Raw genomic sequence first — 24,690 nt, 5'->3', positions numbered from 1 at the left:
GCAGCTGGCGGGCTACTTCCTGGCGCTGGCCGGCTGGGTGGGCGCCGTGTGCGCGGCGGCGCTGCCGCAGTGGAAGCAGAGCTCGTACGCCGGCGACGCCATCATCACGGCCGTGGGGCTGTACGAGGGGCTGTGGATGAGCTGCGCCTCGCAGAGCACCGGGCAGGTGCAGTGCAAGCTGCACGAGTCGCTGCTCTCGCTCGACGGTGCGTCCGGGCGCGGCCGGGGCGCGGTCGGGGGGGGGGGGGGGGGGCGGGGCGGCGCCGGCTGCTCCGGGGGGGGGGGGCGTCCCTGGGCCCCGGACCCTCTCCGAGAGTCCCTGCGCTTCCCCTTCCCTGCACCTGCTCAGAGGCGCGCTCGTTTCCCGAAGCGCCCCGAAAGCCCAAGGCGTCGGCGGGGCTGCTCCGCCCCCACTTTTGAGCCAGCTCCCCTCCTTTCCTCCGCGATTTACCTGGCCTCCCCTGACCCTCAGGTTTCGATTGTACGCTCCAGACCGTGGCGAGTTCCCCTCCGGAGGGGTGCTGGAGGTGACCCCCCCCCAAGCTTTTGCGCAAATGGAGTCCCGACGTGGTGCCACCAAATGGAGTCCCGACGTGGCTTGCTGGGTCACCGGGACTATAACTCCGCCCTGGTCCTTATCCCGGTGAGGGAGTTTTCCTGCGGTGAGGACTCTGCCCCTCTGGGCTTTGGGGGGAACTAAAGAGCCGCCCGCAGGCCAGACGGCGGAGCGGGACTGCAGTGGCTGGAGGGTCCCTGGGCGGCGCGTCGGGGGACGCGGGGGAGCGATGCCTGGAAATGCTTCTGGTGCCTTCCAGGTGTGTTGGACTCAAGTTCCCACCAAGCATGGGCCAGGCTGGCCGGGGATGCTGGGAATTCCAGCCCAGCGCAGCATGAGCGGACCAGGCTGAGGTGGGCTGGCACAGTATGTAGAGAAAAGAGAGAGAAAAGAGAGAGAAAAGAGAGAGAAAAGAGGGAGGGACGGAGGGAGGGACGGAGAGAGATCCTCCGTGTTGGCTTTCAGAGGAGCGGACATAAGGCAAGAGCTTCCAGGAAAGTTTTCCCGCTGGAGTTTGTTCCTGGACCGCTCTCAAGTCCAGCCGTTGTGGTTCTGTACAAAGCTTGACCATACGCAAAAGGACCGAGAATCGCACCGGCGTCGGCTTCTGAGGGAGCAGCAGAGAGAGTGCGGCAGGTTTGGGGCATGTTGGATCGACTGAGCTGTTCTGATTGGGGAAACTTTTTTAAAACGTGCTTGTCGCCTGCAAACGGACCGCAGCCGGGCGGAAAAGAATTCTGGGCAGTTTGCTTTCAGCAGCGGAACTGAAGGGAGTTCGCAGTTCGTCTGCACAAAAGCTCACCCCTGATTATCTAGCATTTTCTTAAGTTTAGCATCCTTTTTCGCTGGGGTGAGGATCATTTGATTCTTGCTGTGATTAATGGTGGGGGTCAGAAATCCTTGCCAATCAGTCCTGCAGTTCTCCGAGGAGGTCTTGGTTTGTACTGCCTGTCCTTGGGATAAGAGGACCCTCTTCAGAGAGCGTTGCCCCGTCCCCTATACCCAACACGGTGATTAAAGGATAGTCTTTCTCTAGCATTAAAAGGTACTGATGGCAAACAGGGTGGATCTGGTTTGTGGGATAATGGCTTGCCACTTTCTAAACCTGTGACGGCTTTCCTAAATTAATCATGATGATGAAGGTGTGGCACCAGCTAGATCGATTGATGTCGAACCTTCAAAATTGATCCGATGGAGTAAAGAGGCAAAGTCTCCCAGCACTGAAAAAAAAAAGTAGTTTTAGTTACTATTTTCTCAACCTCCTGAGACTATATTTCTTTATTCCATTGGTTCAGATAAAAGCACATCAATAAAACTGGCCCAAACCAGGTGGAAGGAAGAAAGTAAATACATATTTTTAATATAACTATTGGCCAAAAACCATGGATGGCAGATATTGCTTTAAAACTAGAGGCATTTTGGGGGGTTTGCATCCCCATGAAGTTCAGTGGGTGACTTTGGGCCAGTGACCTACCTCACAGGGTTGTTTTGAGGATAAAATGGAGAGGAGGCAAGTCTTGTAAGCTGCTTTGGATTCCTTGCAAGAGAAAGAAAAGCAGGGTATAAATGTAAAAGCAACAACACTAATAGTGGTAACTACAGAAACATTGCCAGATGTTCGTTTCCCATCCCACCCCCCTCTGAGAGCGTGACACAATTCATACCGCATCCAAACCTTGATTTTTTATTTATTTATGTCTATTCTGCTTTCTCATCCAAAATGGCTCTCAAGGCAGCTAACAATAATAAGACAAAGCATTCTTAAAGGAATTGTAAAAACACACAGAAAAAGTTCCATAACCACATCGACACATTTCACACTTCGATGAGAAATCCATGCCATTCATCCACGGAGGTTTCCTGGCAAGGTCAGAGTCCATAGCAGCAAGGAGCCCCGGTCTCCACCATCCACCCTCCCAGTCTTGGGGGCCCCAGCGGGGCAGACAGCAAAACGTTGCTACAAGGGGATCGTTCCCGGGTTGGGGAGGTTTCTCTCCCACCGGGTTTTTGGTACTTCTGCAACACGCCTTGCCATGTGGCTGGCCCCTGTTGAGGCCTCGGTGCAGCAGGCAATGACACCCAGACCCTTTGGGAAAGTGAGGTGAAGATCCTCGCAGTTTCCACAAGCAAATCCTGCCTTGGCACTGGTTGTGGATGCGGGGCAGAGGTCGGGACCCTCATCCCCTCCAGAGCACCTTCCTTCTGGGTAATCTCTTGGAGAAGGCATGCGAGAAGAGGGCAGGATCCAAGCCGGAAGTGAAGGACACCCCTATTTTCAGGTGGTCCCTTTTCTCCCACTTTCTGGTGCTTCCTTCGTTCTCCCCTTCCCTCTTGTCTGGGGGCCAGAGAACCTTTTCACGGGTTAAGGCGCCTTTGCCGCTCCGTCCGCGCGAGGAGCCTGGGTCGAGGAGGGGCTCCCTTTTGTGCGGGTGGTTATGGGTCACTGACTGGGTTTGCACAACACACGTGGGGCTGGGGGTGGGGGTGGCCTAGAGTGCCAGCCAGACCAGGAGAGTGCGCAGGGCCGAAAGGTCGCCGAGTCCTCTGGGAGGACGCAAGAAGGGTTTCCACGCAGTGCCTGGAGCAGCGGGGAGGGGAGCGTTCTAGGCTCTGCCACCTTCCGTCCATGCAGCCCCTGTGCGGGGGGTGGGGAGGCTCTCAGCCCTGCACCCCATGGCAGACGCGCGGCCCAGCGGTCTTGCCCACCAGCGCTTCCAAGACGGCCAGAATGGCTCTCGGGGCAGCTGGGAAGGAGCCGCTGGGCTTCGCATCCTGGAGAAGAGGGAAGCAAGCCTCCCCTTTCAGGGCTTCTCGCAAGTGGTAATGGGGTGGGGGGGAGCCCGTCCCGCAGCGCACGGCTTGGGTGGGCAGGGTGGCTCCCCAGCCCAGCTCCCTTTGGCAGCGCCAGCGGAAAGGCGCCACTCACCCTTGTTCCCCTGAGAGCAAGTGATGCTGACTGGCCCCTTGCCCTGCACTGCCAGGATCGGGGGTGGGGAGGGGGCACGGGGGGTGCATCCCTCTGGGCCTCCTCTCGGGGAGACCCAGGAGGAGGCCAAGCTGAATGCATGGCCCTTGCTCCTTGTGATGCCCAGTGGGGCGAGCCAGGTGGGGGCGCCTCCCCAGGTCACGGCCGTGCACCCCCTTGATGAGCTGCCGGCCAAGCTGGGGCAGGGCTTGCTCTGTCCACGCTGGTATTCAGCTCATTCCAGCTGCCCTCCCTGCCCTCCAGCCAGAGCCGGATGGCTCATGAGATCGCGGGAAGCAGCAGCCCTGCTCCCTTTGGCCTGCCCTGCCCTCCAGGGCCAGCAGGAGGACGGATGGGCGAAGGTCCCCACTGACAATCCATCCTGTGCATCCGGGGCCACTGGGCTGTGAGGTCCTGGGGCAGCACCAGGGCTCCCTCCTCTGGCCAGAGACCAGAATAGCAGCCCTGGTGGTCGCAGGACTGGTCCACAGTCACTCGCAGCCACCTGGATGTCACGAGCACCACCTGGGAGCCCTGAGGGAGGAGCTATATAAGAACCGGCTCTTCTCTTTAGATGGGGCCTCAGCAAAAATGGGTGTTGGTGGTCTCTGTGCCTCTGGGGGACTCTGGACACTCTGCTTCTGGACCATGCCTGGCTTTTCCTGCCCCAGTCCCAGGTGTCCGCTTCTCTTTGGCTTGTCTCTCCGGCGTTTTACTCCTGACCAGCATTGACTCCTCTGCTCTATTTGGATTGACTTACCTTGCACTTCTGTTACCTGTCTTGACCTCTGGAATGCCAGACTACGATTTGGAATGGGCCTGGATATCATGCCAGCTGCCTGGACCTGATACCCAGCCACCCACATCGCTGAGGCCGTGTCTGAAGGGAAGACCCTGTCGTTATATAGCTCCTCCCTCGGGGCTCCCAGGTGGTGCTCGTGACATCCAGGTGGCTGCGAGTGACTGTGGACCAGTCCTGCAACCACCAGGGCTGCTATTCTGGTCTCTGGCCAGAGGAGGGAGCCCTGGTGCTGCCCCAGGACCTCACACAGGCAGGATTGAGCCCAGGGTGGCTGCCCGGGGGCACGGCTGAGCCCTTCGGGGCCAAAGTGACCACAGCGTCTGTGTCATGGGCTCCAGAACCCTCAGGGCAATGCGTGCAGACAGACACCCGAAGGGCGCATGGCCGGCATCCCGGGCGCGCATCGCTCAAGAAGCAGAGGCATCTTTCCGCTCTTCCTGGCGCATTGGCCAGACCTCGCCTGCCTTCTCGCCCTGCAGTGCACATCCAGACGTCGCGGGCCCTCATGGTGGTCTCCCTCCTCCTGGGCTTCGTGGGGATCATTGTCAGCGTCGTTGGGATGGAGTGCACCAAGGTTGGGGAGGAGAACCCCATCGCCAAGAGCTGGATCGCGGTTTTGGGGGGCGTCTTCTTCCTGCTGGCAGGTAAGCCGAAGGCTGCGGCCTGGACGTCGTTCGGAAGCGGAGATGTTCCGCAAAACGTGAGGTGCGCATTATTTCTCAGCGGAGAAGTGCCGGGGAGCGCTCGTTCCGGACATACCCGTGCGGGGCAAAGATCTCACTCTGTTCAGCACAGAGGAAACGGAGCCTGCTTTTAAGGTGGACAAAGAATCAGGAATCAGCGTGCTCTGGACAGCTGGGGGAGGCATGGGGGGGGGGCAGAACTGCGTGCCAGGAGATGGGGATGTTCTAGGATAGATCAGGCTGCAGAGGTAGTCGCTTCACTTACCTGAAAGGTACTCGCTTCACTTACCTGAAAGTCTAACGTCACTGGCCGCTTGCTTCCGACCGTCACTGGCATTTCTTGGCGCTGAGACAAACTACACGGAGGCTTTGCATTGCTGGAGGTGGATGCGCTTTGCTCGTCACGTTTGAGAGCCACTCCGGGAGGGAGGGGTGGCTTTGAAGCGGACACAGAGTGCGCTGCTCGTCTGAAGCCCCGGCTGTTCCCTGCTGCCAGCTGGACGGCTCGGTTTTGCTCCTCTGTCCCCAGGTCTGTGCGCGATGACCGCGGTTTCCTGGTACGCTGCACGAGTGACGTATGAATTCTTCAACCCCAGCACGCCGGTTAATGCCAGGTGAAGAGAAGGGAGGGCATGGCCTGCGCTAGAGGCAGGCTTGTGGGGAACTGCTTCCGGGGTGTTTTTTTCTGGAAATCATAAACCCTGTCCGGCTATTAATCTTCCCCATGGGATGAGGATGATTCCATTGCATTTTCCAACCTCCTCTCCTCTTGTGGGGAATCCAAGGGGGCTTACACAGTCCCACTCCAGTCTGTTTTACCCTCACAACAACAGCCCTGCAAGGTAGGTTCGGGTGAGTGAGTGACAGACCCAAAGTCACCCAGTGAGCTTCATGGTGGAGTGAGGACTAAAACCCAGATTTCTCAAGTCTCAAACACTTGAGAGCAAACCAGTTCACCACACCTTGTATTGTCAGGTTTTCAGCCAGCACTGCAGCTTCCTACTGGACTGTCAACTCTTAAAAGTGTTTAAATAATTTAAGATCAATGTAAAACAGATTAAAAATACCATTAAAAGATCCAGCAAGAAGAATAGCCAAGATATTTCCCTCAGGCACTGGCTAACCAAGGAGATCTTTAAAGGCCTCTGCGAAGAGGGCTGTCTTGACCTGGAGCCAAAAAGATGGCAAATTTGGTGTCAGGCAGGCCTCAGCAGGGAGGCTGTTCCAAAAATGGGGTGCCACCACTGCAAAGGCCCTCCCTTAGTTGTCACCCTCCAAGCCTCTCGAGGGGCTGGCACTTGGTGGAAAGCACCAGAGGTTGAGCATCGTGTCCGGGCCTATCAGACACCAACAGGATGGCTGAGTTCAGGAAAATCCGCCAGCAAAATCCCTTCCAATAAGAAACATTCCTGGAAGGCCCGAGAACTTTGCTTTCTCCACTGCCTGCCCTCATCGATCTTGCGGTTTGTCCTAGGTACGAATTTGGACCCGCTCTGTTTGTAGGATGGTCCTCCGCCAGCCTGATCCTTCTGGGAGGTTCCTTCCTCTCCTGCTCCTGCCCCAAACCGGGAGAACGGGGCCAGCAATACTACCGGCAATCCCAGCCTTCAGCAGCGAGAGAGTACGTCTGAACTGTGTGGTCCCCGCTTGAGGGAAGCCAGAGGGATCGTCATTCTTTGCATGTCCGTGGAATGGAAGGACCAAACTGCCTCTCCCAGCCCCTGCGGGCTGGACATTCAGCAGCACCATGATTTCTGTGCTGCAGGTGCTTAGTTCAGGATCTCCTGCATCGGGCAAGCAGGTTGGACAAGACACCCCCTCCAGCTCTAGGATCCTTTTTCTCAGGGTGTCCTTTTTTTACTTTCTCACTTTCCGTGCTAAGCAACCTTTGTCGTCGTCACCCACTCCCAAGCTTTGCAAAAGCTCCATGCGGATGGATGCGTGCAAATGTTTGTGCGTGTGCTCACCACCACCCCATTCACGGGCAGGAAACTAACGGCCCTCTTTTTTCCCTTGATTTTTCAGACCCAATGCAAAACGGGGAGAGCAATCTGTTTAATACCATCACGGGGAGATGCATGGTGCTGTTGCTTTCCCTGCCGAGAGACCAAAATGACTGTAACAACGACCCAAACATTGCGCCCCGAGATCTATTTTCTGTATTGAGCAACAAAACAAGAAATCTAGCTCAAATACAAAACTGAAAATTGAGAGCTACTAGTCTTGTCAGCATTCATTAACTTCTTCCATGGCATTGTCTATCTTGTTAGATGTCTCTGAATAAAAAGAAACACCACTTTGTTTGTAATGTTTTGTACTAAAATATGTCTTATTAAAGTATTTTTGTTTCCACTTTTCTAAACTCGGTGGTATTCCTCTCTCCTCACTCCTATGGGGTTCTGGGCTGCCTTTCTTGTTTTGCTGAATGCTTTGTCCTGATCGGATGAAGTGCATTTCTGAGGAGGAGGAGACGGGCTTGTGGAGGAGACCATCTGACCAAGCATGAGGAGCCCTTGCGCTGAAGCATCTCAGTCCCTGGGGCAACACATCAAGGTAACAGGTGTGCCCATGAAGTCGGCACAGGTGCGAGTTTAGCAGCAGGGTGAGGAAGCTTGGAGCCGTAAACCTGCTCCACTGCCTCCTAACCAGTAACTTAGTTTTCCAGGTGAAAATGCCCAATAACAAAAGAAATGGCAACGAAGCTGGAATGTCATCCGAGTGCAACGTACTTAGTCCTGAGTCTTTTGTGGAGTTTTGCAGTGGAACTCGAGATCAAATTGCCAACATACGCCGATCATGGAGAAAGCGAGGGAGTTCCAGAGAAACATCTGCTTCTGCTTCATTGACTATGCTAAAGCCTTTGATTGTATGGATCACAACAAATCGTGGCAATTCTTAAAGAGATGGGAGTACCAGACCATCTTATTTGTCTCTTGAGAAACCTGCATGCGGGTCAAGGACTAGATATGGAACCACTGATTGGTTCAAAATTGGGAAAGGAGTACAGCAAGACTATATATTGTCGCCCTGCCTATTTAACTTATATGCAAAGCACATCCTGAAAAAGGCGGGGCTGGATGAATCGCAAGCTGGAATTAAGATTGCCAGGAGAAATACCAACAACCTCAGATATGCAGATGATACCACTCTAATGGCAGAAAGTGAAGAGGAACTAAAGAGCCTCTTGATGTGGGTGAAAGGGGAGAGTGCAAAAGTTGGCTTGAAACTCAACATTAAGAAGATGAAGATCATGGCATCCGGTCCTCTCATGTCCTGGCAAATAGATGGGGAAGAAAAGGAGGTAGTGGCAGATTCTATTTCCTTGGGCTCCAATAATTTAGTACCAGGCACATACTCTTCTTTCTAGACTGAGATGCTCAAAATAATCTTCAGATGGAAAGCAAAATCAGGTAGGATCCTGGCCAAGAAGTGTCGTAAGAATGGGTGCCTCCAGTTAGCTCCAGATGCACTGCAGAAATGCAAGTCTGATTCATGGCCAACATGAACGCAAAGGGTCGTTCCCTAGAATAGCGAGCTATGGGACCAGCCATGGAGGAGGCGAATGTGGACTTAGTCCAAAATGTTGCTGCCAAGGACTCGGAGCGCTGTGTGCATGTTATCACATCAGGTTTATATTCCAGTGGGAAATGGCCCAGAAGTCCAACCACCTCCCACCTGACTTCAAGGGAAGAAATGTCTATAAAATCACGAAATGGGGAGAAAGAAATGAGGGAGGGGAGGCTGGAGAATTGAATCCCCTCGAACAGCTTGGGGGTGACCCAACAGCACAGTAACGAACGCTCGGCTAGAAAGAAAGATGGGGAGCGCTCGGGGAATCGCACACACTGACTGGAGATGCTCCCCGCCACCCCACAAAGGGAAAGGGGGCTGAACGCACCCTGGTTCTGACCGCACGTCCGCATTTTCAGTGGTTTGTTGCAGAGCTTCGCACAACTGCTCTGTGCTCAGTCTTGCAGAAAGTTTTGAAACTGCTTGAACTTCAGCAGTCAGACGCAATTAGTCCCAAGTGAGGCACAAGCCAAACCTAGAGCCATGGGGGGGGGGGGGGGGGGGGGGGGGATTACCACCTTCTCTCCAGCCCCTAATTGTGCAGACGGATTAGGTTAATTAGCGTTCCCTGCATGTGCCAGTCCAAAAGACATGAAAGAGGAGGAGATGGGTTAAACATGCTGGCCCAGAGGGGCTAATTATGGAAAGCAGCAAACCCGCTGCAAGTTCGGGGGGCACTTGAGTTACACTTAGAGCAGGTTTGTATGGTCAGGGCCCACTTTGTCCCCTGATGCTTTTTAAATCGATTTGATTCCAGCTGATCGCAGAGCGCTGCTGTTCCGCCTGTCCTTTGGGAGATGGCTTGTGAGCCTCACATCTGATCTGGCTTGGTGCTCACCCCTTGGAGAAGTTTACACCCAGGTTGCAGTTGTGCAGAATCGCACAACTGAATATTTCCCCACATAGAGAATCAGCATGGAAAAGCAGGAACTTTTTTCCAACGGGGTGGCTTTTCCACGCAGCCAAATTTTTTAGGGAGTACTTGATCATTCAAGCCCCTCTGATATGTTGCAGCTCAGACACATATTTCTCGTTGCACGAGAACCCTGGTTCAGCCCCTGAAGAGAGAATTCCAGAGCTCAGTGCCCTTCGTATCAGTTTTTTTCAGTGAGCAGCTTGTCCTACCACTGTGTCCTAAAGTTGGTTGTGATGCTTCTGTCAGTTTTAGAGGAAAATCTGTGATCCCATCCTCTGGGAATGAAGCGCTTTCATCTGGATTTTATTTTGTTGCTTTTCTGTTAAAAATATTGGAACGTCCTCCTCAGCAGAATTTGGCTGTGTACGTGCATTGGGATCGTATGTTATGGATTAAGTACTGTCATTGGTTTAAATGGTTCAGTTTAAAAAGAACCCGTGTTTGTGGTGACTGATGATACAGTCGCTCGCTTGTCCTGGCAGACTGTTTTCTGTCTCAATATGAATCGGGTTGGGGCCTTTGAAATATAACAAACCACAAAAAGCTTCATTATTTTTCCTGTATTGCAAGTGAAGAAAGCAAAGTTGAGAGAGAACAATACTTCATCAAACTTCAAAGTTTCACAGCAAAAATCCAGCTTGAGTTAGGATAGTTTTCCTGGCTTCTGACTCGTGTTTTCAGCACCATGTTTCTTTGGACCATCAAAGTAAATCTTGATGTAGGACAAGTTTAAACTTATCAGCTCTTGAAGAAAAGTCCTTCTGTTTGGGGCAGAGCTGTTTCTAAATCATTTTTCCAGACAAGAAAGCAATCTTTGCAGCCTTACCAAAGAGATCTCAACATTTTGAGTTACCTGGCCGAGGTCCAGGGCACTTAAAAGCCAGACATGGTGTTCTTTCTTTCCGCTTTCCAGCTTTATCAGATGTTTTTATTTGAATGGTCTCTCAGACAGAAAATGCCTCTACCGTTCACGGGAACAGTACGAATCTGCTTTCTTATGCTCTGCATGAGCAGAAGTGCCCCCACTCCACCGACCTGGAGAGCAAGAGCAATTTAACAAATCTTTTGCAGGTTGGGTAATGGGGAAATTACTCCTTGACATCTGCAATTCTTGAGTCAGCTGCTACGGAACAGCAACCTGACACTGGGTGGCTCATCTGTTCATGTGGTGATACTCAACCTGTGCTGGATGTGGTTGCATCCCCCGTAAATGAGAAGGGCTGCCTTTTGAAGGATGCTCTGGAACCAGAGTTGTCACTAGAAGCGCAGTACATCAACTACAACACAGCCTGAACAGTTCCCCGTGCTCTGGGAACCTCTCGTTCGGAGGACTGCAATGTGCTGGGCATGGGGCCACCTTTGACAACAGATACTTCAGATTCAAAACAGGGCAGCAAGACTGGTAATGGGGACCGGCTTATGAGAATATATTTTGCCAGTCCCTTTCGGCTGCACCGACTGCCAGTTGAAGTCTGGTCCCAATTCGGTGTGCTAGCATTAACATGCGAAGACCTAAACAGCTTGGGGCTGGGCGATCTGAATGAACGCTTCATCCCATAGGTACCTACCCAGACCCTGAGGTCATCTTTGGGAGTCCTTCTCTGGGAAGCCCCTTCAAGGGAAATGAGGACAGCTACCAGAAGCAGGGTCTCTTTGGTTGTGGCACCCTGGCTGTGGCACGAGCTCCCAGAGGCATGTGCCAGGTGCCCTACTTGATACTATTTCTGGCACCAGGCGAAAACCTTGTGATTTCCCCACTATTTTAACAGCTCACTTTTGGTTTCAATATTTTATTTTTCCTGGACCACTGATCTGGTTGCAATCGCTGGGTTTTTATCCTCTTACGTTAAGTTGTTGCTGCTTGTGCATTCTTAATACACAAGAGCCTTGGCTAATAGGCAGTATAAAAATGCATAAATGTTTGGCAGAAGGCGATGGTTGGTTGCTTTTTAAAAGAGAGAAAAGAGGCTGGGGAGAGGGGCCGAGTGTCAGTACACCGCAGAGGTTTGAAATGTTCCCCAAACCCCCAAAATGAGTGCAAATGGGGTGAATATACCCAGCTCAAGTGCCTTCAGATATTTTGGTGGGGGAAACAGAATCCCATCAGCCCCCATAATTGATCTCGTCCACTTACGGCAACGGGAAACAAGGCTAGAGACTGGAAGGAGGCTTGGCTAGTGCAATCCAGGGTCAATACGGCTCTCCACCTGCCTGAGCTCTCCTTTCCTCCAAAAGCATCATGGATTCCTCATGCGGAAGCAGTTCATATAAATGAAATACAGAGGAACAAGAACCTTATGAAAAACAGCGATAGCATCCAGTGTTTCCTAGAAACCCTGTCGTTCACTTTTCATCTTTGTTGCCTCGTAGCTCCGTGCCATGTCATTCCCTGTCTCCTCGGGTGGCTGTCTGCTCTTCAGCTTCCCCGCAAAGCTGTTTGAAATGAAGTTTCAACTAAACTGACAACTTTCCTGCACAGATCATGGATTGTAAACATCCCCATAACTTTGTTCCCGTGTGCCGGGGCGGTCAGTCGCATGAGGATGGGATAAAAATGGTTGGGTCTCTCCATCAAAAACAGTGGCTAATGCATAGCACTCCGTGGAATAAACTCCACTTTCTTTAGGAGTTTGTATAGCTGAGGAACTGATGCACATCTGAATATCCCATACTAAGGACAAACGGAGAGTTATCAATTATATATTGGACTTGTGAGCCTCCTGAATGATCTGGCCACTGAGTTGCTCCTCGTGATTCCCAGGAACGGGGAGACAAATCAGACCCTACAGATTGGCCAGAGATGGAATGGCTGCAGGGTGCTTATTCCCCCCTCCCTTGTCAGAAAGCAGATGCATAAGAACTTTGAAAGGAATAAGCGGTGTCTGGGTTTTTCCTCCTCCCTCCCCACCCCCTTTCCTTTTGTGTTGTGCCTCTTGGGATTGTGTATCTGAGGCAGGGACTGTGCCATTTGGTAGCCACTCTGGGAGCCCTTTTTGGGTAACGAGCAGAGCAGAAACAGAGGAGAGGAGAGGAGAGGAGAGGAGAGGAGAGGAGAGGAGAGAAAAATCAATGATTCTGGCCTGACACTACTAGAACCAGAAGCCCTGGGCTGATGCCCTACCAGTCTGTTGCTGTAGTTGGAATGGCTGAGCTGGACGGTCTGCTCTCCTAGCAGGGATCCAGAAATTCAACAAGAAAAGAAAATCACCCGGATTTCTTGGAGGAGACGGGCTGGAACTCCTTATTCTGGAAACATTTGATGATGGGATGATGGCTATCGACGTGCTGGGGGTGACCGCTGGGCTGGTCTCGCCTGCCAAGCTCCTGAAGATGCCAGCACCTGCCTTGGGTGCCGTTCATGCTTCCTGAGCCGTGGCTGTTTTAATTGCAAGAAAACGGTCAGGCCCTAAAGCCCAAAGCTGAATTGACATGGTTGAGGGGGTGGGGAGAGAATAAAGTCTGAGCCAGAGGTGATTTGGCTAGCTGTTAAACAAGGGGGGGGGGGCAGTTGCCACCCCCTCTACTCCAGGTAATTGTTGCAATCCCAGCTGACCTTCCTGGACCAAACTGATGGCTTTCAGAAACTTGGAGCGCACATTTCTGAGCTCCTGGGTTCTCGTCCTCGCTCCGTCTGCTGGCTCGCTTTGCAAGCTCGATGCCTGGGGACTCCGACTCATCCAACCTCAAGGTAAGCTCTCCATTTTTGCGATCTTGCTAGGAAGGCTCCTGCAGAATAGGGGCTGGTTCTCCCACGGGGCCTGGTTGCTCTGCATGTCTCAGCGTGAGGGTACGAAGACCAGACCCCTCCGAGAGAGGGGGCTTTTGGACAGGGTGGAGGTGGGGCTAACCAGCCTGAAGGAAGCTAAATTCCAACTTAAGGCACATTCACTGTCTGCTGCTTGGTGGAGCCATGTCCAGGTGCGCTCCGAGTTCTCCGTGGTGCTGTTTGATTCCCGTTCCTGAAAATCCAAACCACAGGCAAAGCTGGGAACCCTCGGTGCCAACAGAGGCGAACTCCTTTCTATGGAAGAGGCAGAGTGGAGCATGTAATGAGTATTTTCAGAAGGACTGCCTCACATTTGTGTTTGTGGCAGTGTTCGGGGCGGGGGGTGTCTGTGTGGGACTCTGCTGATTTACACACACAGCTGCAAATTTAGAAAGAACTATAATGGGGGGGGGATCTCAGCTTTGGGGGTTTGGAAAGAGCTGGCTCTGTGGATCCACAACTTCAGGGCCAGTCTGATGGTGCTTTAGCTTTCAACTGGAGTTGAATTTGACTGCCCCTTCCGGTTGGAAGATGCATGAGATAAAGGCGTTCTTAAGAAACGCAGGCACTTCTGTTCCTGGATCTTCTGTTGTTTTTGTTTTATCCTTGCTGGTCTACCTCCTGGGGAAGACAGTCATGCGAGGGAAAGTAGAAAGCAGAAGAAAAGGGCGACCAGATACGAGATGGTGGACTCCATCCAGGAAGCCACAGCCTTGAACTTAGAACAGCTGTAAAGAACAGGGCAATATTTGGAGAGCTCTCATTCCTAGGGCTGCCATAAGTTGGAGATGACTTGATGGCACATGGGATATGTATTCCTCACTATCCTTTCTCTGAACCGATGGGTCTCAGTTCTGCAGAGATGCTACTGTCTGTCACCTTTGAAGGATGCAAGAAGAAGTTGAGGCCCCATCGGTGCGGGTGTTCAAGGATAGGCTGGACATGCACATGGTGGGCATGTCGTGAGCGGAGCTGGCTGGAGCCGGGGTCAGACTAGATGGCCCGGGAGACCCCTTCTGCCTCGCTCTGTTTCTATGAGCAGAGCTGGCTGGAGCCAGGGGTCAGACTAGATGGCCCGGGAGACCCCTTCTGACGCACTCTGTTTCTATGTTTCTATGTTCTAAGTAGCTTAGCACTCAGCAGCTAAGAAGTTCTCACATGCCGTCCACAAGCATCTCCATCGGTCTCCTGGGACACAGAGACAGAACATTAAAGATGTCACAGAGAAAAACAGTACCAGGATCCATCCCTGCTCATTTGATGTGCTTTTGCTGGACACTCTCCAGTCAGTGCTAAGATTAAAGATCGTGGAAAGCAAAATTGTAAATCTCTGTGCCAGCAAAATACTCTGTGGACCAGACAGAAGTCAGAGCAGGGTGGATGTTTTCTAAACTCTTCCAGGTTAATTAATTCACTTGCGGGGCCCTTTTCTCCCCACCTCCACTGGTCTAAGCCAAATAGTTTAATTGCTTGTCTTCTGTTGCAGCTATTTTCCTTTTAATCCATTAAAACTTCTCTGGATCACAGAAGCCAAAGTCCTGGAGTTTTCTGCATGGTGCTCCTTCACAGGTCTCAGTATGTAACTTTTAATTGTTTCTTGCTTAATTATTTTGTAAGAAAAGTTTTCTTTTTCATTATGGCTAAGCTGGAAGCCCAAATGATGATTAGGCCAAGTCCAGAGCCCCTAGATTATTAAAAGTTGTTCTTAATTTATCCATGCAGAACAAACATAAAAGTCTTAGAAACATAAAACATAGAAACAGAGCGAGTCAGAAGGGGTCTCCCAGGCCATCTAGTCTGACCCCCGGCTCCAGCTGGTGCCACTCATGACATGCCCACCAAGTCTTGATTTTAAATATATTTTATTTTCTAAGGGTAGGCTTCTGTCTAGAAGCCATAGCAGATTTTGAAGTTTCATTGAAGAAACATCTTCTAGCTAGTTTTTCTGAAGGCAGCTCATACAACTAGAAAACTTCCTATGTAAATGTACCCTGGGATTGTTTGGAACTTCTATACATGCCTCCTTGATACTGCCAATTAAATGATGAAATAAATGACAACCAATCTTGGACCATACTAGGGAACAGTTCAATCAAAGAGATTTATGGATGGCATCTTACTTCAGTACAGCTGACAAGAATAACTAAAAATAATTCTCCCTTATTTGCGGGGAAGGGGGAGGGGGCGGAGCTTGAGGTATGTCATTCCATCATCGGTGGAGATGCCCACTTGCTCGACACTTCCGTGAAAAGTTTGAAAATACAATGAACAAAATCACCCATCCGCCAATTAATCTTAACCCAAGCAGCACATGATTTAACTAATGAATTCAATATTAACTACTTGCAAAAAGATTTGATTTCTTTTTATGCTTGGCTGCTAGACAAGCTTTCGTCCAAAACTGGAAAGATAATAGAATCCTGAATTTGACTCATGGGTATTGGAAAGTGTGAAATTTGTCTTTATGGGAATTATTGGAGAAATTGAATCAGCAAGTTTAAATATCTAAAAGAGCACGAAGATACCAATATGTTTGACGGTTCGTGATCATCAGTGATTGGGAAGGAGGGGGGTTCTGGTGTCCCCCGGTGACACGTGGCAAGATAGAGCCTTGCTTGCAGGAGATTTGGCCAGGAAGATTCTCTGTGAGCTTTTCCACCTTGAGAACCCTCCTTGGAAAAGGACTTCTGTGTTTGGGCACGAATGGGTGGATGCACCCAGAGCTTAATGGCGGTGTTTTTGCTGGCATCCCTCAGTTCTCCACAATGGCAACGGTTTCGCAGCTGGCATCTTTTGGCTTGGCGTTCCTTTCAACCCTCTTCCTGGTTGTAGCTACCTGGACTGACTGCTGGATGGTTAATGCTGATGACAGTTTAGAGGTGAGCATAAGTGAGCAAAATCGGACTTCCGATTTTTTGCGCTCAATGGCCTCCCCTAGCCAGAATGCTCCACACACCTGGAAAGCATCCCTTTGGAGAAGGCTAGTAAATGGTGCGTTTATAGACTCGTCCGTTTGTGGATCCGTTGAGCCGAGGATCCAAGGAGCCAGGGGAACCTGTTACTGTGGCCTCTGAGGAATATAGAAAAAAGCTGTATATCTGCTCCAACCCTTTGACTTCTCTAGCGTCTTCCATCTGGTGCCCTCTGAGCAAGACGGGACCCCTGGCTTTAAATCTATTTTCTACGGACCTGATATATTCCCCAAGGCCGTGTGGGACCCTTCATGCCCACGGAAGCTTTTTCTCTGCTTCATTGCCATGCAGGGGATGATTTTCAAGGAGAACGGCAGCTGAGCTAAGCAAAATAAGCTTTGACTTGATCCCAATTTCCTCTTAGCTTACTAGCCAATATGGTGGGGTCCCAGGGAACTCCTGTTAGGGACAACCGGGCTGTCCAAGCAAGTGAGCCAATGTTCTGGGAACTGGAATCTTTTAGGGACCTAGTTATATCCCTGCCCCAGATGTGTTGGAGTATAGCACCCATCATCCCCAGCCAGAACACCTGGAGGGCAGGCTGAGAGTCTACCCCGCCTGCCAGCATCTCCTCGGGGCTTTCCCCATCACCTCTTCCTGACCCCGTTCTCCCAAAATACAGCTGGGAAGAAATAGGAGCCTTCCATGATGGAAAGCAAGCTGCCCTCTAGTCTTGTCTCTCTCCAGTCTCTGGATCTCAGCCACAGGCTGCTATGAAACGGGATGGCTCCATTCAGAAACTGGGAGTCTAGGACGGTTGCATTTTCCCCTCGTGAGAAACAGTGCGGATTGTTTCTCAGCCCTCACAAGAACTGAACTCTCAGCCTGGACGGTGCTTTCCTTAAAGACAAACTAAGTGGTTCAGTTCATATTTCTAATTGCACAGTGTGTTACTTGGAACAATTTATCAAAATGGAGGTGTGCATGTGTCTGAGAGCCAGTGTGGTGTGGTGCTTAAGAGCACGGGACTGTGACTCAGGAGAGCCGGTTCCATTTGGGTTTTCATAAATCTTTCCCTCTTGTGTTTTCAGAGCAGGGACAGGAGACCCTGGACTCTCTAACCTTCTCCTTTTCTCACTAGGTCAGCCACAAATGTCGGGGGCTTTGGAGGGAATGTGTCACCAACATGCAAGATGGCATCAAAACCTGTGACCAGTTTGATTCCATTTTGGCAGAACACCCCTGTAAGTTTCCCGCCGGCCATTCTGCACTCAGACTGGGATTCTTAGCCTTCCTCCACTTCTGCCTCCCCCTCCAAATTGCCCCCCAAGGGCCCTAAAGAAGGCTGGGAAGTGTTTCTGCGCACGCCTGGACTGCCGAAAAGCTCTCACTGGCCACTGGATGTGAGCCTGGCGGAGCAGAACCGTGTCAGACCTGGGACGTAGCTTTGGAACAAGCGCCAGGCCCGGGGCAAAGCGCTCAGAGATGTAGCCCTGGCTGAAGAGGGGTTTGCAGGGTGGAGATGGGGAGGCCAGCTCTTGCAGTCAGCCGGGGGCCTGCTAGTCCTGGAGGGCACATGCCCAGGCGTGCACCGAGAAGCGGCCCCTCCAGCTCTCCCCCAACGTAGCAGAGATTGGGCTGGAAACTCCAGAGAGTGCCTGGCGCCCTGGGGTTGAGTCTCCCCAGCATCTTCCCTTTCTATTCCAGGGATGCCGTTGTGACGGCAGCAGCTCAGGGACTAACCCTTGTCTTACCCAATAGCGGCAACCAGTAAGCACCGTTCCCGCACCCATTTGCATGCCCCCCAACTTATTTGCATGTTGTCGCCAGCTGGCTGGGCGTCCCCTCCCAAACGAGGCAGGCACTTCAGCAGTTAGAAGTCTTTACTCCTGCGGCAACAGCGTCTTCACATGGTTGAATGTGACACATGCGTGGAAAGTTGACCCCTCGCCTGTCCCCCTTCACCCAAAGCTTTGCTTATGACCCCCTGGGGCCGGTCTGTGGAGGGGGGCTCGCTCGAGGGACAAGCACATCTACGTTCTTCCCACCGAGCACCTAACCGGTCTAGCTGGCGGGTGCCTCGACGGGCCCTCTTGCCCACGTCTCCAGGGGTGCCAAGTTCTCCCCCTGAGAACTCCTCCCTAGCCTCCCCTGGGAGCTCCCCTGTTCTCCACCGGCCTCTTTCCCACGATCAGGAGTGGGAGGGGGCTCAGGGGTTCTCCTTGAAGCGCTCTGATCCAGAGCTGGCTCACTGGGAGGATTTGGGCAGCTGGGGCTCTGCTCATCTCCACAACTCCTATATCAGAGTGAGAACTCTGGGTCTGCTATCCGCTCCCCCTCCTCCGAGCCTGAGCCGCCATGCCCACCAAAGCCCTCCATCTCCCATGCGCGCCTGGGAAGCTCATCTGAGCGCATGCACCCGACACATGTAGCCCAGCCTGGAGGTCTGTAAGTTGGTTGGGCGAGACACAGTGCACCGTTGGATGGAAACTGCCTTATAGGCACGGGCAGATAGAGAGGAAGCCATGGCATAGCAGGGGAAGCTGCCCGCCCTTCGCCCATGCTGGCTCTGCTCTCCTCCCTCAGTGAAGATCGTGGTGACGCGGGCATTGCTGATCACCGCTGACATCCTCTCTGGATTCGCTCTGGTCCTGCTGGTGTCCGGACTCGACTGTGTCAAGCTTCTCAAGGATGAACTGCAGCTCAAGACGAAGATGCGTGGGTCATCAGGCTTCGTGCTTGGAGTTGGAAGTAAGGGTCCTCCCCAGCTTGGGAGGTTTGGCTTTGCTAATCTACAGAATGGTAGCTACCGTGGGTGGAATATGGGCTATCGCTGAACCATGGCTTGTAGTTGAATCGTAGGCTCTTGTGTGAACCCGGCCATGCTTAGAAACTGTGGTTTGTTCATCATGGAGAACTGGTGAAGAGAAGCCATGGTTTGTGGGTGGGTGCTGAGCCGTGGGTTGCACGTGGCTAACAAACCATGGTTTATTGGCACAGCTGGGTTCACACACCGTGGCAAACATGATTCATCGACAACCCACAATTGAGTTGTTCAGATGCCCCACCCTGCATAGGACTGAAAAGGGAGAGAGAGAAAGATACTGGGCTCCATAACAGGAAGATGGGAGGGTGATGGGAAGGGAGAGGGGAGGCTCACCTGCTTCTGGCCATGATAATTCTTTATTAGACTTTTATTATTAGCCATAATTTATATTTATTTATTTTAAACTTTTCTAAACTGTCCAATTACTGAAGTCTCAGGACAGATTAACAATACAAAATAAACAATAAAACACAGCATCCTAATAATTCAACTAACAATAAAACCCCAATTAAAACAGTCAGGCCTTAAAACACTGGGAAAATAAAAAGGTTTTGGCCTGGGGCCAAAAAGAATAAAGTGATGGCCCCAGGCAAACCTCTCTGGGGAGCATGTTCCATAACTGGGGTGCCACCACAGAGAAGCCCCTTTTCCAGGTAGCTGCCCTCCTGCTCTCCTTCAAGGAGGGCTCCCAGAGAAGGGCCTCTGCCCCGGACCTTAAGGTGTGGGCAGGCACATATGGAAGGAGACGCTCCTTCAGGTAACCAGGCCCTAAGCCGTTCAGGGCTTTATAGGTCACCCCCAGCACCTTAAACTGGGCCTGGGCCGTAAGGCTGCCAAAGACACCCAGCATCTCCTCTGCCCGGCTCCATCCTTCACATGTGGGGAAGCTTCCTCCCTCTGCGGAGGTTTCGTGCCATGCATTTCCCAGCCTTCCCAGTTCATTCGTCTGCCCATTGCTGGCTGTGCCTGGGAAACAGTGGGTGGCAGCAAGACCGGGAATGGCGGGGCCTCCGATGACGCCCCCCCTCGTCCCACCAGGCATCCTCGGGCTGGTGGGCTCCGTCTGGTACGCCGCTGATGTCTACAGGGAGAGAGCCAGGCTGGTGCTGCACAGCGTCTTCCTGGGCGTCCACTACGACTTCGGGTGGTCCTGCTGGCTGGCCATGGCCGGCTCCACGGGGTGCCTGCTGACGTCGCTTGTCCTGACTGGCTCCTTTTTCGCTGCCACAGGTCAGTCCGGACAGGGCCAAGGACCATCCTGGTGCTGGTGCTGGTGCTGGGGGGCAGAACCACGCATGTCCAGCCTCCTCCCCCAGGTCAGCTCCAGGTCCCTCGTTCCCGCCCGCATTGGGAACCCAGGAACCAGGACCTCCAGCCACCCCGCAGATGTGGGGCAAACCACACCCATTGCCTCCAGAAAGCAGGCGTAGGGGGGCTTCTCGGTCACAAGGGACGGGGCCCTGGGGAACAGCAGGATGGGGCGTTTCTCCCCACTCTCGCACGTGTGTGCGCGCCTGCACTGTGCCCCACATCAATGTCTCACAGGGAGCACACACGGACATCGCGCCCTCCTCTGCTCCCGGACCCCATTTGTCCACAGACTGGCAAACCCTACTGAGCTCTTTCCCGCACCGCTTGGCACATTTCCCTGCCGCTTCCAGTCCTCTTCTGCAAGGCAGCGAGGGACACCGGAGCCAATGTTGCTGGGCAGCTGCAGACAGAGACAGGGGCTTGCAGGCTGCATTGCAGCTGGTGGAGAGCTGCCGGTTGTCCGTGGGGTGTCCAGAGGAGCCGTGTAACAGCCTCCCTGGTCAACGTGGATGCTTGAACTTGGTGTCCTGCGTTGAGCAGAGTGTTGGCTTCACTGGATCCTGCCAGCTCAACTGTTCCAGGATTCCAAGTGATCTTTGGACATCTCTCTAGGGCTGGCCCTTCAGCTTCTATGTTTCTGGGGCCTTTTCTTCCTAAATGGAAACTGCAACAAAATTCTGCAGCATAGAGCATTGCTGCTCTGGAATCCAGCCACTCACCCTCTTCCAGCATAGAAACATAGAAACAGAGCGAGTCAGAAGGGGCCTCCTGGGCCATCTAGTCTGATCCCTGGCTCTGCTCATGACATGCCCACCATGTGCATGCCCAGCCTATCCTTGAACACCCTCACTGATGGGGCCTCAACCACCTCCCCTGGAAGCCCATTCCAAGGGTCCCTTTTCCATGTAACAGCTAATCACCAATATAATGTGCACTGTCCTTTTGGAGCTGCTCTGAGCCCCCCCCCCCCCGCCCCAAGGGCTCTTTTGGTTGCGGGGAGTGTATCTTCAAAGCTTGCAGTTCCTCCAACTCCGTTGATATTCCCTATCCCATGTGATTTTTGGCGCCATGTATCAACCACGGCACTCGAAGCCCGAACATCAGAAATGGAGGGAATGATGCCTTCTTATCCCATCTTTTGTCCAAGGATCTCTAGATTGTCTCCAGTATTCCCCCTCTTCCTGTGTTGTCTTCACAACAACCCTGTGAGGTAGGTGAGGCTGAGGGACAGCAACTGGTCCAGGGACAACCGGTGAATCACAGCTGGGTGAGATTGGAACCTGGTCCTGAATTTTTGCCCGCCTCTCTGCTTGCTTCACCAGACTGGCTTTTTCCACAAGGCAGCAGCCGAAGCTGCAGTCTGAAACAAGAAAGCAACCCTAGCCCCTTTTTCCCGCAGGCGCTTTCCCCACTAAACGGCATTCTCCTAGCAGATTTTACTCCTGATGCGGAAAAGATCTGAGTAATCAGAAGGTTCGCCCTCATCCTTCTGGGGTCTGAAAATTCGAATCCCCTTTGTACCTACAAGATTCTGACTGATTCTGTAAGGAAAAATACAGAGTCATTAATGCAAAATAAAACGGCAGGTGGTTTGCAAGAGGCGTGGCCAGACGAGTCAGGTCTTCCTCTGAAAATGCAAAAGCAGGGCCATTGGAAAGCACCCTCTGTGCTTCGGGTCTAGGAGAGTCGCCTGGCCAGAAGGTGGAGCTATGGATCAGAAAGCCCCAGGCTGAAAAGCCCCTAGGCAAGGCTTCCCCTCCCTCTCTCCGCACGAGACAACCCCTCCCACCGGTGTGGCAGTGATACCATCCTACCTTACAGGATTGTTGTGGCAAATGCAAGAGAATGTATTCGAAACATCCAAGCGCATGTGAATGATGCATACGTGGGCCGGAATGTACGTTTCTCTTTTACTTTCTGAGGCAGAGGCTGCCCCCTCCAGGAGGCCTCAACGCACCCCAAACCGGCCCCAGGCCTTCCCTTGCAAGATGTACGCGGTCGCTTCCCGAGTGTGATGCAGCCACGGATGCCTGGCCCACGAGCGGAGCCCTTTCTCCACATCCCGACTTCGGAGGGGAGGCAAGGTGCACCTTGAAGCCTGCGGATGGGTGCCTTCTTCACCCCACGGCTGGCAGCATCGTTGGTGGGGCGCCAGTTTGAGGCCGGGGGCAGCAAAATCTCCTCCACCATCCCCATTCTGCCTGGGGTCAGCCTTGGGGACCCACAGCCCTGCCGGGCGCCAACTGCCAATTCCCGGGAGCCCGGTTGTCTTGCTCTTTCTCCCCAAAGCTCTCTGCTTGCTCACCTGTCATCTCTAGGGCCCCCACACCTGGAGGAGGCACTGCCCCCCCACCCCAAAATGACTGTCAGGACAGACGCAAAGAACAATCCTAGCGATTCGTTCTTTGGATGTGGGAGAATCCCTTGCAGAGGAGTGGAAACGCACAAGGGCCACTTGCGAGAGGAGGGGCTTGCCTGGCAAAATTCCTCGATTGGACCCAGCAGAAGGGGGGGGCGCAAGAATTTTGCTTCATTGCACAAGGCACTCAAGAAGACCCTCGTTCGGGACGTGTGTGGGAGCACGTGTTCTCCGAACATGTTCGCAAGGTCCCGAGCTTGCGCCTGCGTTCACAGAAGGGCCCTTGGGAAAATGCACGATCGAAAAATGGTGGTGCCTTTTTAAAGTGTGCATTTCAGAACGCACTTTTTTGCACTTTCAGGGGGAAGAACACACTTTAAATGGCTGACTTTTTAAAATTTATGTTTCTACACTGTAGTTTCTTCTTGCCCCCTTTGAAGAAGGAAAGCAAGCTGAGCTCTGGAATGAAGTTCAGCAAATTCCAGTGGCCATGAGCAACCCTGGTTCGTATACCCTTGCTAGCTCGCAACTGCCCATGCCAGGCGCGTGCGCGCGCGCACACACACACACACACACACACACACACACACAGGGAGGGAGCAATCCCAGCATTTTAAGTTCAGTTTAATGGTGCTTCATTCTGGAAAGCACTTCACTTCCTCTGCCTGCGCCCCCTGCTTTCGCTGGCTCAGTTTCTGGCACAGAGGTCTCTTTCTGGGGTACTCTTTCTTTCTCTTTCTCTCTTTCTGTTCCCGAGAGGTCCTTTAATTTTTTCCCCCAATGTATGTCCAGCCTTTTTCCTACAAAGGGCTCAAGACAGCATATATCATTCTCCTCCTCCGTCTTATCCCCACAACAACAACCCTGCGAGGTAGGCTGGGCTGAGAGTCTATGACTGGCCCAAAGTCACCCAGTTGGCCCCATGGCTGAGCGGGGACTCGAACCCGGATCCCCTGAGTCCCAGTCCCATGCTCTGAACCACTGCGCCACACTGGCTCTCATTTGCAGATATAGGAGGAATCTGTCAGGATGTGAAGCCACAACAGAGCCCCGCTGGTGACAGCTGTTGTGTGCACCCTACAAGTGCATGCAGGATCAGGAGCACTTCTGCGGGGACGTGCAGGGATAGGAGCCGCTGTGATCCCGGCACAGCTGGGGTCTATTAAAGGTTTCCCTGCCCTGCTCAGCTCGGCTGCAGTGTGCCAAGCCTTCCCTGTGGCTGCGGGATGCTTCTGGGCTGGTCCTCAGCGGCATCTTGGCTTCTGGGACCTTCAGCTTCAGCCTGACCATGCCTTGCAGGTACCTGCTGCGAGTTCTCTCTGACCCTGTTTTGCTTCCGGCTTGCTTTCTCTTGCTGCTTTCTGACCTCAGCTTGCCTCTGGTTCTGCCTAATTCTGCCTTTGCTGTGGGACCTGCCAAGCTTTCTTGGCAGCTGCCCTTGCATGCTCCTGACGTTGCCTCCAGCTCCGCTGCATCATTCAAGGAACCCCTGTGGTCCCAGGCCCTGGCACTGCACCTGTAGCACCTGCCCAGCCTTGGGACAGTTTTAGGATGACTCCCGTCCTTTTCCCTGCTCGCTTCCTGGCCCTGAAGGGCACTGGTATTCCGAGCAGCGGATCCCAGAGAGGTTGGCTGGCCAGCGGCAGGGGACAGTTTTCTATCTGATGAACAGTTGGTCCAATGGTTAGAAGCCTGAGGAGGCTCAGGAACTGAAGTTCCCTGTCTGTAGCGAGCAGACAGATGCCAAACCCTGTAGAGACACCCATTCCCTGTTATGCTGAAATGTATTCTTGCTTGCTTGCTAGTTGCAAAGTCGCGTCCGACCCATCACAACCCCATGGACAACATTCCTCCAGGCCTTCCTGTCCTCACCATCCCCCGGAGTCCAGCTAAGCTCACGCCGACTGCTTCAGTGTCCCCATCCAGCCACCTCATCCTCTGCCGCCCCCTTCTTCTTTTGCCATCTATTGTTCCCAGCATCAAGCTCTTCTCCAGGGAGTCCTTCCTTCTCATTAGGTGGCCA

The 24,690-nt window shown here is 52.8% G+C and overlaps 2 protein-coding genes across 2 annotated transcripts in view; both read left to right on the top strand.

Annotated features, from left to right (window-relative positions):
* The window catches only part of CLDN19 (claudin 19), a 10,127-nt gene extending 2,837 nt beyond the window's left edge, over positions 1-7,290 (top strand). The window contains 5 exon segments of the mRNA XM_044445436.1: positions 5-206; positions 4,803-4,967; positions 5,536-5,620; positions 6,481-6,627; positions 7,032-7,290. Coding sequence (XP_044301371.1) covers positions 5-206; positions 4,803-4,967; positions 5,536-5,620; positions 6,481-6,627; positions 7,032-7,065 — 633 coding nt within the window. The 3' untranslated portion in view covers positions 7,066-7,290.
* A 5,857-nt stretch (positions 7,291-13,147) lies between these two features.
* On the top strand, positions 13,148-24,189 carry LOC123030967 (claudin-16-like). The gene is made up of 6 exons (XM_044445324.1): positions 13,148-13,180; positions 16,015-16,137; positions 17,312-17,414; positions 18,757-18,921; positions 20,036-20,227; positions 23,855-24,189. Exons 1-6 carry the CDS (start codon positions 13,148-13,150, stop codon positions 24,187-24,189), a joined length of 951 nt encoding a protein of 316 aa, XP_044301259.1.
* Positions 24,190-24,690: the final 501 nt, after the last annotated feature.

This window comes from Varanus komodoensis, unplaced genomic scaffold (assembly GCF_004798865.1).
Source record: "Varanus komodoensis strain SLA01 unplaced genomic scaffold, ASM479886v1 scaffold48, whole genome shotgun sequence".
Lineage (NCBI taxonomy): Eukaryota > Metazoa > Chordata > Lepidosauria > Squamata > Varanidae > Varanus > Varanus komodoensis.
The sequence above is the reverse complement of the archived record's forward strand: the minus strand, read 5'-3'. Positions and strand labels throughout refer to the sequence as shown.